A 15719-nucleotide genomic window follows, 5' to 3' on the forward strand; every position below is an offset into this window, starting at 1 on the left:
ACAAGGTAACTCAAGTTTGGCTGTCAAGCAAACAATTCGCCAGCAAACGCACCTGCGCCTCATAGGTTGATTAGAGGAACACATGGAATTTGTGTAATTGAAATAGGCTTAGACTACACCAGAAGATAAGTCTGTGAGACACCCCAAGATATCGCTAACATATTTTTCATCTGTTTACAAATAGTCTTGATTGTTGAATGAACGTTTCCCTTCTTACCTGTCAATTTCCTGTCAATCACTCATCACATTGGATGAAAGAGTTAACATAGCAGGCTATTTCAAAATGATTGTCTTTTACGGTGTTGTACTTTTATTAAATAAGACTTCCCCCCCCCATATCGCTAATCGCTAACTTAATAGTTTTAATCTGTTTTCAAATAGTCTTGATTGTTGAATGAACGTTTCCTTTCTTACCTGTCAATTTTTTCATCACATTGGATGAAAGTGTTAACTTAGGTGGTTAATTCAAAATGATTGTCTTTTACGGTGTTGAACTTAAATAAGACATCTTACCCCCCATTGTATCCATTCTCATCTTTGTGACATGGTCTGGTCCTGTTGTCCCCTCCTGCTCCCAGGATGGACTTCCCCGCCCAGCAGAGAAGGCACAACCCCGTGGACAGCATCTGCCGCAAGCTGCAGAGCATCCAGCGCCACGACCGCTCGGCTAACTCGCCCTTCCACATCCCCAAGCTCTGCTCCAGCAGCTACGACAGCCCCAAGTCAGGCCTCCGGCACAACCTGGACGCCGTCCTGAAGAAGCGCACCTTCGGAGGACAAGACGAAGGCGGAGGAGGAGTGGGAGGGGTGGAGGAGGAGGAGGAGAGGACTGGAATGCTGACCCCCACAGCATCCCCTAGGCCACCCCGGACCCTTCTCTACCCCTCCACCCCCTACGCCTTTGCCACCCCAGCATCGAATAGGATCGCCCACCCGGCGAACACCACCTACAGCATCACCAGCACCCTGGGGGAGAGGAGGGGTCTAGGGCAGGGCCAGGGCAGGGGCTGGACGAGGACGTGCTCCACCCCGGCCGGACAGACGGCCGACGGCTACTTCAGTTTCTCCCGCGGAGCCCAGTCCGAAAGGGCGGGCCCCGAGAGCGAGGGGCCCGGGAGCCCCGCCCCTCGGCCTCACGCGCACGCCCAGACGCACGGCGGCGTGCTCTCCTACAACCTCAACTTCTCCTCGGCCGGATCGCCGAGCCCGCTGGACTGTGACCTGCCCTACCCGGCCCTGGTGGTCAAGAGACTCTCCATGGGAGATGGTAGGAAGGGAACATGTGCACACGTACACACACACACGTACACACACACACGTACACACACATACACACACGTACACACACACACTCACACACACACACACCGCGTTACTTCCGCTCCTTCGGGGCAGTGAATCAGTTCAGGAACTCAAGCTGGTGAAACCTTTGGCTTGCTCCTTTGTTGAAATACTCTACTCCTGCACCAACACTAGCGTTGCACTAAAATGTGCGTGTGATTGTTTAAGATAGCCTAGAGTAAAGACACAGAAGAATGAAAAGCACTCTTCTCCTATTCACCTCCCTTTGATTCAGTGCTGTTTAAGACCTGGCTGCATTCTTGCGTGTATCACGTGCTTGTGTGTGTGTTTTTTGTGTGTGTGTGTGTGTGTGTGTGTGTGTGTGTGTGTGTGTGTGTGTGTGTGTGTATTTATTTGAGGTGCCACATTCACCTCCGAGACCAGAAAGGAGACGATGGCTGAGGTCAGCCTCATCTGTGAGGAGGATCTGTTGGACACCATCTTCCACGCCTGCGACACCCAGCGCAGAGGTACACACACACACACACACACTCACACACACACTCACACACACACACACACACACACACACACATGCACCATATATTCCCATCAGTTATAGAGTGAACAGGGAAAGAGGGTCCTTTGATGGTGAAATCATTGTATTAGTGTCCACACAGTCTGTATTCTCAGGTGTTTGGGCTAGCTTCTCTGGCGCGCTGACCCTGGACTCGTCCGGCCGGCTGTATGATGTGTTTGACAGGGAAGGTGTTTGTGTCCCGGATCGTGGACTACCTGCGTCACACCACCAGCAGGGGCTCCGAGGACAGCGGCCTGGAGGACCTGTGCAACATGCTGGACCCCGAGCGCAAGGACGTGTCCATCGACCTGGACACCTACCACGCCGTCATGAAGGAGTGGATCGACGACTGCCGCAACAACGGGTACGAGAACGCCACCGCGGCCGCCACCCGCTACCTCAAGAGTCCAGAGACCTTATCACTCTGCGATGTGTGTAAAGTGAAGGGTCTTAAAGGCCGGACCTACAGTAGGCCGTCTTCAACTCCACTCTGACCTCTGCAGCCACCTTGAACCTTGACCCCCTGAGCCTTACGGACTCCTGGTACAAGGGGCTCAATGGTATGTGGCAGATGGGAAACTGCAGTTATCGCATTGGACCTGTAGGAGGCACTAGAGCTCTATTTTCTTTCATTACCTATTCACATCTGTGACACTCAAGCAGTGGAATAGGTGCTAGAGTGAACGGTCTAGGGACTGGAATGGAACTGGGCCATACAGGACATGACTGGAATGGAACTGGGCCATAGAAGACATGGCAATTGCAAGTGTCTATATGTAGGCAGCCTCTGTATCATCCAGAATTAGGGATTTAAAGAGACCTACAGACTGGGAAACTCACTCTACACAGTAAACTGGTAACACTTTAAATAACTATCCCTTATAAATAGTTAATAGATCATTCACAAACTGTTAGTTAATAGATATTCATGATGTGTTAAACGTTTGTTAATAGTTGGTTAAGGATTTACATTATTATTATTATCTCTTATAGTCAATAGATGATCCAGAAACAGTCATTTAATGAGTTATTATTGACTTTTTAAATGTTTATTTATTTTATGAAGGCTAGTAAATACAATGTCAATAGTTTATATACCTTATTGGGACGCTATTCTAAAGTTGCAACTATTCCTCATTTGCTAATCTTTACAAATTATATTTTATATTAGTAAATTGTTAAGTCATTTGTAAAAGGTCAGTTGTATTTGATAATACCATGGTCATGAGTTATAGACCTTTTTGAGACGTTATTCTAAAGTTGCAACTATTCTTAATTTACTAACACTAGTGCACAGATGGATGGATGAGAACAACCATGACAGCTGCACTGTGCACTAATGTTAGTAAATGAGGAATAGTTGCAACTTTAGAATAACGTCCCAATGCGGTCTATGAACTATTGACTTAAACAAATATATTTACCAACCTTTACCCACCCAGCGTAGCTGTTTATATTTCAATTTCCTCAGAACCAATGCTGAGTGGCGAGAGCGTTTTCTGATCGGGCTCTTATTGAGAGTATCCAGACTGATTTATGAGTAACATCAGCTCGCGACATCAGGATTGTCTCACGAGGCTATGATGGAACTGTAGGTGGATCAATTATTAACAAATACTTAAGTCATTAGTAAGTAGTTTAGTAGTAGCTTGTTCATGATCTATTAAATATTTATAAGTCATAGTTTTAAATCATTAACCAACTCTTAACAAACGTTTAACACATCATTAATAACTCATTAACTACCAGTTTCTGGATGATCTATTAACTATTTATAATGGGTAGTTATTCTAAAGTGTAACCAAAGCCTTGCCAATGAGAGCAGTGTTGGTTTAGTATTGAAAGCAGTGATTGGTGGATCCGGTGGGCTGTGGAGGTGTGTGTGACGCTGGTCTCTCTGGTCTCTCTGGTCTCTCCTCCGCAGGGACGACCTAGCAGAGGACCTGACTAAGGACTCAGTCAGATTCAAAGAGGGTCTAGCAGGTAAGACATTCAAAATGTGTGTGTGTGTGTGTGCACGCACGCGTGTTTGTGCGCCTGTGTGCGTGCGTGCCTGTGTGCGTGCGTGCGTGTGTGTGTGTGCACGCGTGTTTGTGCGCCTGTGTGTGTGTGTGTGTGTGTGTGTGCGTGTGTGCGTGCGTGTGTGTCAGCACTACCAGACAATCTGACATTTATTGCTTGAAACCCCTATGGTTTCATACCGTATAAAGCGTGAACTTGTGTAGACAGAGATACCATGGTGATGAGATACCATGGTGATGAGGACATCACACAGTCTTTCCTCTCCTTCAGCGAGGAGGTCTGCTCTGTTCAACGTGACCTCAGGCAGCCTGGAGGCCTTCGGGGGGGAGGCGTCCCGGGCTGATCTGTAAGTAACACTGTGTGTGTGTGTGTGTGGGTGTGTGTGTGTGTGTGTCTTGTTTGTCATTTGCGTTTTCACACAAACAAAACATAAACGTGGCAGCTTTTTCCAAGTTGTTTATTCTTGCCATACAGCGCCAATAGGCGGCACAGGACACGCATACACACACACACACACACACACACACACACACACATACTGAGGCGGTCGCCAATGAAATTTGCCCTCTGCATTTCTCCCATCCAAGCTGTCGTCCTCCAGGGGCAGCCAGGAGCAGTGGGCAGCCTCGTCAGTGGCGAGTGCTCAGTCCAGGTCCCGACTGAAGAGCATCTGTGCTTCTGCAAGCTGTTCATATTGGGGTTCTATGTGGAGGGAACCGGAGTGAGCATGGGGAGAACATAAAGGGCCGGGAGATGGCCCCATGCGGGAATCAAACCCGGGACCTCCTTGTTGTGAGGCGACGGTGTAACACACCGAGCCACCGTGGGGGTTCAGTGTCTTCAGTGTTCAGGACACTTTGACGCGCTGCTGGGATCGAACCGGGGGACCTTCCGGTCCCCAGCTGGCCGCTCTAGCTCCCGAGCTACGTGTGTGGATCTGCTGCGCTTTTCACACCTGTGTTGTCTTGATTGTCTATATCTGTGTGTTCATGTGCATCTGCGTGTGGTTCTCTCTCTCTCTCTCCCTCCCTCTCTCTCTCTCCCTCTCCCTCTCCCCCCCTCCCTCTCTCCAGGGAGACGTCAGACCTGCTGTACTGTGTGTCCGACCTGCAGTTCAGTAATCAGAAGCTGCAGGAGGAAGTCCAGAAGCTCAAGCAGTCCATGGAGGGAGTGGACGACGCCAACCAGAGACTGTCCGAGGAGAACGAGGAACTCCGCAGCCAGGCCAGGCTGTACGCACACACACACACACACACACACACACACACACACACTCACACACACAGGCCTGGTCTAACCCCCTCTCTCCTCTCTCTTCCAGAGGTCACCAGCTGGCCCAGAAGGAGAAGATGCTGAAGGACGAGGTGGAGGAGATGAAGGTGACTCTGAGCAATACGGAGGAGGGCCGAACCCGCGCCTCGGAACACAGTAAATGCATGGTGAGACACGCCCGGACCACCAGGAAGTGGCGTTCCCAATCGTATACCTCCATACTATATAGTATGCTAAAAACGGATGTAGTATGTCCCAAAACATAGTATGCCACATGTGGTATGGCAAAAGTACCAGGATGTCGTACTACATCCCGGTCGTATTTTGCAGTATGCAAGCCAGCACACTTTTCTGGCTATTCTGACCCACAATCCTGTGCTCAGCGAAAATGACGTCACATGCGAGTCGCGCCGGAGGAACGAATGTCCCTTCATGGACAGCAACGGAGGTGATCAAATTTCAAAGCGCAATGATAGACAAGGTAGTGTGTTCCAATTGGATGCGTACTGCGTGCAAAGTATGTACTTCCTAGGGGCAGCTGTAGTACGCACCGGTAGTAAAAAGTATGCGATTTGGAACTCAGCCCTGAACCTGGCTTCACACAGAGCTATTAAACACAATGAGACTCGACAGAGAGTCACTCACCACTGGTGTGGTAGTCGTTTCAGGAGAATAGTTAGGATATAGGTCCCAGGACCGGTGAAGATAACCCTCTGCTTCTCCTCCCACAGGAGCGAGAAAACCACATCCTTATTGTCAAAATTGCATCTCTGCAGGAGGAGGTATAGTGCTGTGCTAAAACACACACACACACACACACACACACACACACACACACACACACCCTCTTCATCCTGTTCCTGCCCTCTGTTTGAGACCCATTGAACTCTGCTGTCTGTTTGGTGAGATGAGGTCAGCTCACCGTCATGGTAACCGCTCCCCTCTCTTCTTCCCAGAACATCAAGGTCACCATGGAGATAGACATCCTTCAGAAGAGGATGAGGGAGTTTTGTGACCTGAACTCTGAGCTACAGGTGTGTGTGTGTGTGTGTGTGTGTGTGTGTGTGTGTGTGTGTGTGTGTGTGTGTGTGTGTGTGTGTGTGTGTGTGTGTGTGTGTGTGTGTGTGTGTGCGTGTGTGTGTGTGTGTGTGTGTGTGTGTGTGTGTGTGTGTGTGTGTGTGTGTGTGTTGGCTTCCTCACATGTTGACAGTCTTTTCCCTCATCCCTAGGCCCAGTTCCACTCAAGTGAAACCATCCTGGCTCAGAAAGAATTTGTCCTACTTGAGGTCAGACACACAACACAACTATTTCAATTCGCTCACACAATACAATGATTATGTTATACTGATTTACAGTGTGTATGTGTTTCCTCCACAGAGGAACAGGCAGATAGAAGAGCTGAAGGCCACAGTGATGGAATACGCCTCTGTCACAGAGGTGTGTGTGTGTGTGTGTGTGTGTGTGTGTGTGTGTGTGTGTGTGTGTGTGTGTGTGGCATGTTTCAGTAAAAATAGTCTGGTGTGTGCGCTGCGGTTGTGATCGTTGGGTGCGTGGTGTTATTCCCCCCCATTGAGGGCTGTGTGTGTTTGACAGCTGCTACGAGCAGACAAGGCCAAGCGGGAGAGCCTGATGCTCCTGATGCAAACAGACATGGCCGCGTGAGTAACGTTACTCTGTCTAGACTATACTCTTAACTACGCTGTGTACATCCTCACTACGCTGTGCAGTTTTCCTCAGGTATTATTCACTCTGAAGTCAAGCAGTGTGTGTTGAACATGGGACACTCTCATCTTCTCCTCCGCCCCCCTCCCTCCCTCCTGCAGTGCGGGCCTGTCCCTCTCAGGTGCCTACAGGTTGAACCAGTCCAGCTCAGGCTCCCTACAGACAGAACTGGCCCTGGCCCAGAGCCCTCTGGAGGTCAGCACTCTTCCTCTCCTCCATCTGTCCTCCCCTTCTCCTTCTGTGCTCCTCCCACTTCCCTGTGAACCATGTCTGCCCTCTCTCCTCTCCTCCATCTCTGTCAGTAGGGCACAGAGCCTCTGCACACTGCACCCCTGCACCTGCCTCTAACCAGCATGACCTTTAACCTACACTACTACCCTGTACCTGCCTCTAACCTACACTACTACCCTGTACCTGCCTCTAACCTACACTACTACCCTGTACCTGCCTCTAACCTACACTACTACCCTGTACCTGCCTCTAACCTACACTACTACCCTGTACCTGCCTCTAACCTACACTACTACCCTGTACCTGCCTCTAACCTACACTACTACCCTGTACCTGCCTCTAACCTACACTATTACCCTGTACCTGCCTCTAACCTACACTACTACCCTGTACCTGCCTCTAACCTACACTATTACCCTGTACCTGCCTCTAACCTACACTATTACCCTGTACCTGCCTCTAACCTACACTACTACCCTGTACCTGCCTCTAACCTACACTACTACCCTGTACCTGCCTCTAACCTACACTACTACCCTGTACCTGCCTCTAACCTACACTACTACCCTGTACCTGCCTCTAACCTACACTACTACCCTGTACCTGCCTCTAACCTACACTACTACCCTGTACCTGCCTCTAACCTACACTACTACCCTGTACCTGCCTCTAACCTACACTACTACCCTGTACCTGCCTCTAACCGACACTACTACCCTGTACCTGCCTCTAACCTACACTACTACCCTGTACCTGCCTCTAACCTACACTACTACCCTGTACCTGCCTCTAACCTACACTACTACCCTGTACCTGCCTCTAACCTACACTACTACCCTGTACCTGCCTCTAACCTACACTACTACCCTGTACCTGCCTCTAACCTACACTACTACCCTGTACCTGCCTCTAACCTACACTACTACCCTGTACCTGCCTCTAACCTACACTATTACCCTGTACCTGCCTCTAACCTACACTACTACCCTGTACCTGCCTCTAACCTACACTACTACCCTGTACCTGCCTCTAACAAGCATGACCTTTAACCTACACTACTACCCTGTACCTGCCTCTAACCTACACCTAACCTACACTATTACCCTGTACCTGCCTCTAACAAGCATGACCTTTAACCTACACTACTACCCTGTACCTGCCTCTAACCTACACTACTACCCTGTACCTGCCTCTAACCTACACTACTACCCTGTACCTGCCTCTAACCTACACTACTACCCTGTACCTGCCTCTAACCTACACTACTACCCTGTACCTGCCTCTAACCTACACTACTACCCTGTACCTGCCTCTAACCTACACTACTACCCTGTACCTGCCTCTAACCTACACTACTACCCTGTACCTGCCTCTAACCTACACTACTACCCTGTACCTGCCTCTAACCTACACTACTACCCTGTACCTGCCTCTAACCTACACTACTACCCTGTACCTGCCTCTAACCTACACTACTACCCTGTACCTGCCTCTAACAAGCATGACCTTTAACCTACACTACTACCCTGTACCTGCCTCTAACAAGCACTGCCTCAAACCTACACTACTACTCTGACACCACCACACGGTAGCCCAACCGAGGCCTCAAAATCTCAAACATTGCCCTTGGACATGGGCATGTTCCTCTTTGGCCCAACGGCACTGTAGATGTTTGGGTTCCCATGCTGCAGTTCTTCCACCTGCTCCGTGTACGCTTAGCTACAGCGGCGCTGACCCCTGACCCCTCTCTGTCCCCCAGGGGGCGGAGCGTCTGTGCGCCAACTTGAGCTTTGCGTCTCCGTTGGACGAGACCCTAGACAGGGAGGTACTGCTCCTCCTCCAGGGACCCAACCCAGAGCAGATATCTCTGGAGTCCAAGAGCCTCATCAGCAACCTGGTACCTGTCTGTCTGTCTGTCATCGCCTCCACGGATGAGAGGTCATTTGATCGTATGTGTTGGTTGGTTGGTTGGTTGGTTCATTCTTTAGCAGGATTACGCACAAACTACCAGGGCTGAGTTTCCCAGATGCATCGTAGCGCTACGTTCATTGTAAGCTATGGCGTTCATCATAGCGCTACGATGAACGTAGCGCTACGATGCCTCTGGGAAACTCAGCCCAGACCGGTTTTCATGAAACTCGGAAGGGCGTAGGAGGGGTGTAGAATGGGGCCAACTTAGAACCCATACAATTTGGGAGCGTATCTGAAACAACAGGCGGATCAAACACAGGGATTAAACCAGAACTTGGCTGCCCGTACACCCTCACTTCCTGAACATGCCTGGAAGCGCATCTGTTCAGGCGTTTGATCATTACTAAGCTGCTCTGTTACGTTTGTTGTGTCTGCTTCTCTTTTTTGTATCACTGTACCTCTGTGCAATTCTTTTACAGGGGCTGTTGTGACAGGGTATTTATTTTATACGTGCACTTTTATTGTTTTGTGATACTTTTAGTGGACTTTGTTCTTATGTGAAGCACTCTGCATTCATGCTATATAAATAAGCGTTAATTAAGAGTTAATGTCCTGCTAGATGGCGCAGTGGTAGAGCACAGGACGGGAGTCACCAGCTCTGGCGGGGGTTCGAATCCTGACTGGGACATTACTTTCTTTTTTTTGAACGTTGGCTCTTCGTTAGAATGAAGAGTCAATTCAGCTTTAGATAGATATCAATTTTATTTACTTGATGTTTTCGCAAACAATATCTCATCTTACTATGTAAAACAAAATAATGTCGATCTAGTTGTTTGAGAACTACTCTGATGGTGTAATAGTAACTTTCGGTATGATTGATTCCATCCCCTGAATATTACACTATTCAAATATAGGCATAATGCATTTACAATGTCTAAAGAAACATTGTTTCTAAAAAATTACAAATGTTCCCAACTGTCCCCACAGTGCATTAATTCAATACAATGATATTTATACTGAGGAGTGAGTTTTACCAACTCAATTCAACTCAACAAAATGCATTCAGGGGCGGAGGCCTGTGCTCTCTGAGCACCCTTTCTAGTTCAGTATTGTACTGATGGAAATAAGTATTTTCTCTCTGAGTCCCTCAACCAATCAACTATGTTTTATTTGTGTGGAGAGTGGTATACAGTAGATGCATGTCTGTAAATGCTGGTCATTAAAGCCTGCCTGTTCTGTTTTCTGCAGAAGCGGGACTTCAGGGAGGAGGGTCTTTCAGTCTTATCGACGCTCAGGGGTCTCCTGGACCGGCATGGAGGGGCCGAAGCTAGCCGTGACCCTCTAATAGTGGTGAGAGGGGGTGAATGCACGCACGCACACACACACACACACACACACACACACACACACACACGCACACAGACAGAAGAGATGCAGAGTGCTGGAGGAGAGAAGACTAAGCAGTGTTTGAGCTGTTATCAGGCCTCTCTTTCTGATGGTTACGTAAGACGACCACTCATCTCCTCTCCACTGAACGCCTACAACGTTACATAACGCTCACTCTCTCTGTCGCACACACACACACACACACACACACACACACACTAACCCATCAAGGCAGCCACAACTCAGGACTAGTTAGTGTGCTGTAGCGTGAACAAAGGCAGCCCCCCCCCTCCTCTCCCTGTGCCCCCCCCCCTCACACCCTGCATTCATTAGACACGTACAGTCGTACAGGAGCATAAACATCCTGGTTAGTGAGCGAGCGACTGAGCTCACTGGTCCAGCTAAGCACCGCCCACGGTCTACACTCCGGCTAGGCTTTCGATCAACGCAACAACAACAAAACCGGTGTACCACCGAGACGACGACGAGCTCTGGTTCGTTAAGCGAGGAGCAGGGGGCGCCCGGTCATGCTGAGGTGACCCGAGGAAGGCCCCAGGAACCAGGCTCATTCCCTCCCCCTCTGCCCCCCCCACACCCCCCTCTCTGTCCCCGCAGACGGTGCAGCGCGAGCTGGACGCGCGCCGGACGGACTGGGCCCTGAGCCTGGAGCAGCTGGACCAGTACACCGACTCCCTGGAGAAGCAGCACGTCAAGATGGCCGGCAACTTGCGGAGGTCGCGCACCGAGATCCTGCACCTGTCTGTCAGGTGAGGCGGCGTGCGTGCGTGTGTGCGTGCGCATGTGTGTGCGCACGTGTGTGTGTGTGCTGTGTTAGAGATCACGAGAGGCCTGCAAGTAAATGGGATGTATTGAGAGAGAGGGAGAGAGAGGGAGAGAGGGAGAGAGAGGAGAGAGAGGGAGGGAGAGAGAGGGAGGGAGAAAGAGGGAGAAAGAGGGGGAGAGAGAGAGAGGGAGGGAGAAAGAGGGAGAGAGGAGAGGAGGTCGGCCTAGAGAGGGAGGTGGCAGAGAAACAGTCTTCCAGTAGGAGGGGTCTAGTCATGATTGGCTGGCTCTGTCTGCTTGGGAGGACCAACTCCTGTTGCCGACTGACCTCTCTCTGACCCTGACTACAGTAAGTTATTTTGTGTCCTGACCCAGTATGGTAGCAGGCGTGTGCGTGTGCAGGGAAGTGTAGCCGTCAGATAAAAGGGGGAGCGGAGCTGTTATCAGGGCAGACTGAGAGAAGTGTGTGGGCCGCCCAGCTGTGTGGGCTCTGGACTGGGAGGTCGGTACTGGTCAGACTGGGAGGTCGGTACTGGTCAGACTGGGCCGCGGTATGGGGCACTGCATGGGCCTGCGGATCGGGTATAGTAGGCTATGGATCTGAACCTCTCCTCTTCTGTCAGCTGCCTCAGTGTGTGTGTGAGAGAGAGAGAGAGTGTGTGTGTGTGTGTGTTTGTGTGTGTGTGTGCATGTGCGTGAGAAGTTTTCTTATGTTTGTCCCAAGTAAAGTGTGTGTGTGTGTGTATGAGAATTACAAGGTTTGCTTACGTTTGTCTCAAGTGACGTGTGTGTATTTGCGTGTCCTGTGTGTGTGTGTGTGTGTGTGTGTGTGTGTGCACGCAGGGTTCAGGAGCAGGAGAACCAGAAGCAGCAGCTGAAGGAGGAGCTGGACCGGGTGAAGACGCCACCAGACAGCCGACAGGCCGGGTGCCAGACCCCCACCGAGGAGCACGAGGTCAGAACCACGGAGGAGAGGGAGAGATGGAGGGAACCAGAGAGGAGGAGGGAGGGAGAGATGGAGGGAACCAGAGAGGAGGAGGGAGGGAGAGATGGAGGGAGGGAGAGGTGGAGGAGGGAGGGAGAGATGGAGGGAGGGAGAGGTGGAGGAGGGAGGGAGAGGTGGAGGGAACCGGAGAGGAGGAGGAGGGGAGAGATGGAGGGAACCAGAGAGGAGGAGGTAGGGAGAGATGGAGGGAACCAGAGAGGAGGAGGAGGGGAGAGATGGAGGGAACCAGAGAGGAGGAGGGAGGGAGAGATGGAGGGAACCAGAGAGGAGGAGGAGGTAGGGAGAGATGGAGGGAACCGGAGAGGAGGAGGGAGGGAGAGATGGAGGGAGGGAGAGGTGGAGGAGGGAGGGAGAGGTGGAGGGAACTGGAGAGGATGATGAAGGAGAAGAGAAGGAATGGAGGGAGGCTCAGGGATGAGGGTAGAGATGGAGGGACGAGTTGGATGAGTGATGGAGGACAGCAGTGGAGGGGTGGAGTGAGAGACTACGTAGAGGGGTAGGTAGAGGAGAGACTGGTAGAGGAGAGACTGGTAGAGGGGTCGGTAGAGGAGAGACGTAGAGGAGACACTGGTAGAGGGGTAGGTAGAGGAGAGACTGGTAGAGGAGAGACTGGTAGAGGGGTCGGTAGAGGAGAGACGTAGAGGAGACACTGGTAGAGGGGTAGGTAGAGGAGAGACTGGTAGAGGGGTAGGTAGAGGAGAGACTGGTAGAGGGGTAGGTAGAGGAGAGACTGGTAGAGGGGTAGGTAGAGGAGAGACTGGTAGAGGGGTAGGTAGAGGAGAGACTGGTAGAGGAGAGACTGGTAGAGGAGAGACTGGTAGAGGGGTAGGTAGAGGAGAGACTGGTAGAGGAGAGACTGGTAGAGGGGTAGTTAGAGGAGAGACTGGTAGAGGGGTAGGTAGAGGAGAGACTGGTAGAGGGGTTGGTAGAGGAGAGACTGGTAGAGGAGAGACTGGTAGAGGGGTAGGTAGAGGAGAGACTGGTAGAGGAGAGACTGGTAGAGGGGTAGTTAGAGGAGAGACTGGTAGAGGAGAGACTGGTAGAGGGGTTGGTAGAGGAGAGACTGGTAGAGGGGTAGGTAGAGGAGAGACTGGTAGAGGAGAGACTGGTAGAGGGGTAGGTAGAGGAGAGACTGGTAGAGGAGAGACTGGTAGAGGGGTAGGTAGAGGAGAGACTGGTAGAGGGGAGACTGGTAGAGGGGTAGGTAGAGGAGAGACTGGTAGAGGGGTAGTTAGAGGAGAGACTGGTAGAGGGGTAGTTAGAGGAGAGACTGGTAGAGGGGTCGGTAGAGGAGAGACTGGTAGAGGGGTAGTTAGAGGAGAGACTGGTAGAGGGGTAGTTAGAGGAGAGACTGGTAGAGGGGTAGGTAGAGGAGAGACTGGTAGAGGGGTAGGTAGAGGAGAGACTGGTAGAGGAGAGACTGGTAGAGGGGTAGGTAGAGGAGAGACTGGTAGAGGTGTAGGTAGAGGAGAGACTGGTAGAGGGGTAGGTAGAGGAGAGACTGGTAGAGGGGTAGGTAGAGGAGAGACTGGTCAGAGTATCCCCACACAGAGGCAGTTTAATGGAGACGCCGGAGGATTGGGACTGAGTGGGTGGCTGGACCACTCAAATCACACACACACACACACACATACACACAATACATACACACAATACCCACAGTACACACACAAAACATACACACCACTCAGTCACACAAACACACAATACACACACACATACACACAATACACACAGTACACACACAAAACATACACACCACTCAGTCACACAAACGCACAATACACACACATCACTCAATCACACATGTATCCCCCACCCCCACACACACATATACACATACATACACAAAGGCACTTCACACATACTATATACCACACACACAAACACCCACCCACACACACAGGCACTTCACACTGTTAACCTCTCTCGCTCTCTCTCTCTCTCTCTCTCTCTCTCTCTCTCGCTCTCTCACACACACACACGCACACACACATTTCACATTTCATTCCAGCTTCAACAGTGCACATAATCTCCTCTGCTCCTCTCAGAAGGGAAGTAAACCTGATCTCTTTGCAGTTGTTCCTTCGCTGTCGGTCCGTTTCTCTGACTGACTCTCATCACCTCCACCTCACTGCTTCTGTTCTGTATTGCACTGCTTCAGTTAAAATCGAGCAACAAACCACAAAAAAATAGAGCATTTGACAGTATTTGGAAGCAGTATTTGAGTAGTATTTGTTCTCTGTGTGTCCAGGCGGGGGTGGATCTGGACTGGGACGAGGAGTTCGCCCCCCAGGACTTCCTCCAAGCCGGCGGCAGCGGCGGCGAGCGGTACCGGGACTACCGGGCCGAGGTCGGCGCCCACCAGACGGACAGACGGACGGACGAGGGGGAGGGCAGGGAGGAAGAGAAGGAGAGGTGGGCGGCGGTCGGGGGGGAGGGCCCGGAGGGGCCCCAGGGGACGCCGTCTCTCTGCTCCCCGCTGAGAAGCACTCCGCCCGGGCAGAGCACGGAGGAAGAGGAGGCGGGTGAGTGGAACGCGGTCAGCGGGTTCTCAGGTTCCGTCGTCGGGCAGGTTTCTTACCGAGATGTGCTGAGGAGGTGCGTTTAGAGCCTTGGACTGGACTTGCAGCCATTTTAGGACCTCTGTCTGGGCTACCGTGGCTTCAGTGTCTCAGGGCTTTGAGCGTGTGTGTCCAGTTTACCTGGGTCTGTAGCATTTTAATAGGAGGCTCTCTTACTCTTGGCTGAACTACTGTAGAGGTTACCAAGTCCAACTGTGTGCGTGTGTGTGTGTGTGTGTGTGTGTGTGTGTGTGTGTGTGTGTGTGCGCGCACGTTTGTGTGTATTCTCTCTCCATAATCCTTTGGAGTCACAGGGCACTCAGCCAACCTTTGAAGCATTAGCTCTTGTGCCCTGACACGCGTACACACACACACACACACACACGGCTCCTTGCTGGGAGACCCCAGCCTTCTATGGAAAGATGTCCTGTCCCTAGGTTCCTGGGGGCCCATTCTTCTCTCTCTCTCTCTATGTGTGTGTGTGTGTGTGTGTGTGTGTGTGTGTGTGTTCGTGTGTTCGTTCGTGTCCACACTTGCGTGTGAGGTTTACCCGGCCCTTCTATGGCCAGGTGTTAAACCAGTCTGAACCCAGCAGAGTGTTGAGGTCCTGGTAATCCTCCTCCGCTCATCCAGTCAGGCTGGCAGGCCACGGTCATGACCGCCCCCCACCCACCCATGCATGCGGCGCTAACCTCTCAACCTCTACAGCCCACAGTGATATGCTCTAATATGGTCAAAAGGTGCGCTGCGTAATACGATCCGCCCTCCTGACACCGACTGACCGTGTCACCGGGCCGATCTCGTCATCGCCAACGCGTTTTTCATTTTCTCTTTTTCTCTGTCTCTCAATCCATCCCTCCATCTCTTTCTCTTTTCTCTTTCACCCTCCCCCAACGGTGTGATCTCTTTCTTTCTTTTTCATTCCACCTCTCTTTCTTTCTTTCTTTCTTTCTTTCTTTCT

At 51.2% G+C, this 15719-nt stretch overlaps 1 protein-coding gene across 1 annotated transcript in view; it reads left to right on the top strand.

Annotated features, from left to right (window-relative positions):
* Window positions 1-579: 579 nt before the first annotated feature.
* lrmp (lymphoid-restricted membrane protein) overlaps window positions 580-15719 on the top strand; it is a gene marked incomplete at both ends in the record, with an annotated part of 27105 nt that continues 11965 nt past the window's right edge. Inside the window, 18 exons of the mRNA XM_084447700.1 lie at window positions 580-1267; window positions 1701-1811; window positions 2045-2225; window positions 3786-3844; window positions 4154-4229; window positions 4957-5115; window positions 5205-5322; window positions 5887-5937; window positions 6112-6189; window positions 6533-6592; window positions 6749-6813; window positions 6979-7072; window positions 8868-9005; window positions 10268-10369; window positions 11021-11172; window positions 12032-12143; window positions 14449-14547; window positions 14590-14722. Coding sequence (XP_084303826.1) covers window positions 580-1267; window positions 1701-1811; window positions 2045-2225; window positions 3786-3844; window positions 4154-4229; window positions 4957-5115; window positions 5205-5322; window positions 5887-5937; window positions 6112-6189; window positions 6533-6592; window positions 6749-6813; window positions 6979-7072; window positions 8868-9005; window positions 10268-10369; window positions 11021-11172; window positions 12032-12143; window positions 14449-14547; window positions 14590-14722 — 2476 coding nt within the window. The remainder of the gene's footprint in view (window positions 1268-1700; window positions 1812-2044; window positions 2226-3785; window positions 3845-4153; window positions 4230-4956; window positions 5116-5204; window positions 5323-5886; window positions 5938-6111; window positions 6190-6532; window positions 6593-6748; window positions 6814-6978; window positions 7073-8867; window positions 9006-10267; window positions 10370-11020; window positions 11173-12031; window positions 12144-14448; window positions 14548-14589; window positions 14723-15719) is intronic.

This window comes from Borostomias antarcticus (genome assembly GCF_949987555.1).
Source record: "Borostomias antarcticus genome assembly, chromosome: 13".
NCBI lineage: Eukaryota > Metazoa > Chordata > Actinopteri > Stomiiformes > Stomiidae > Borostomias > Borostomias antarcticus.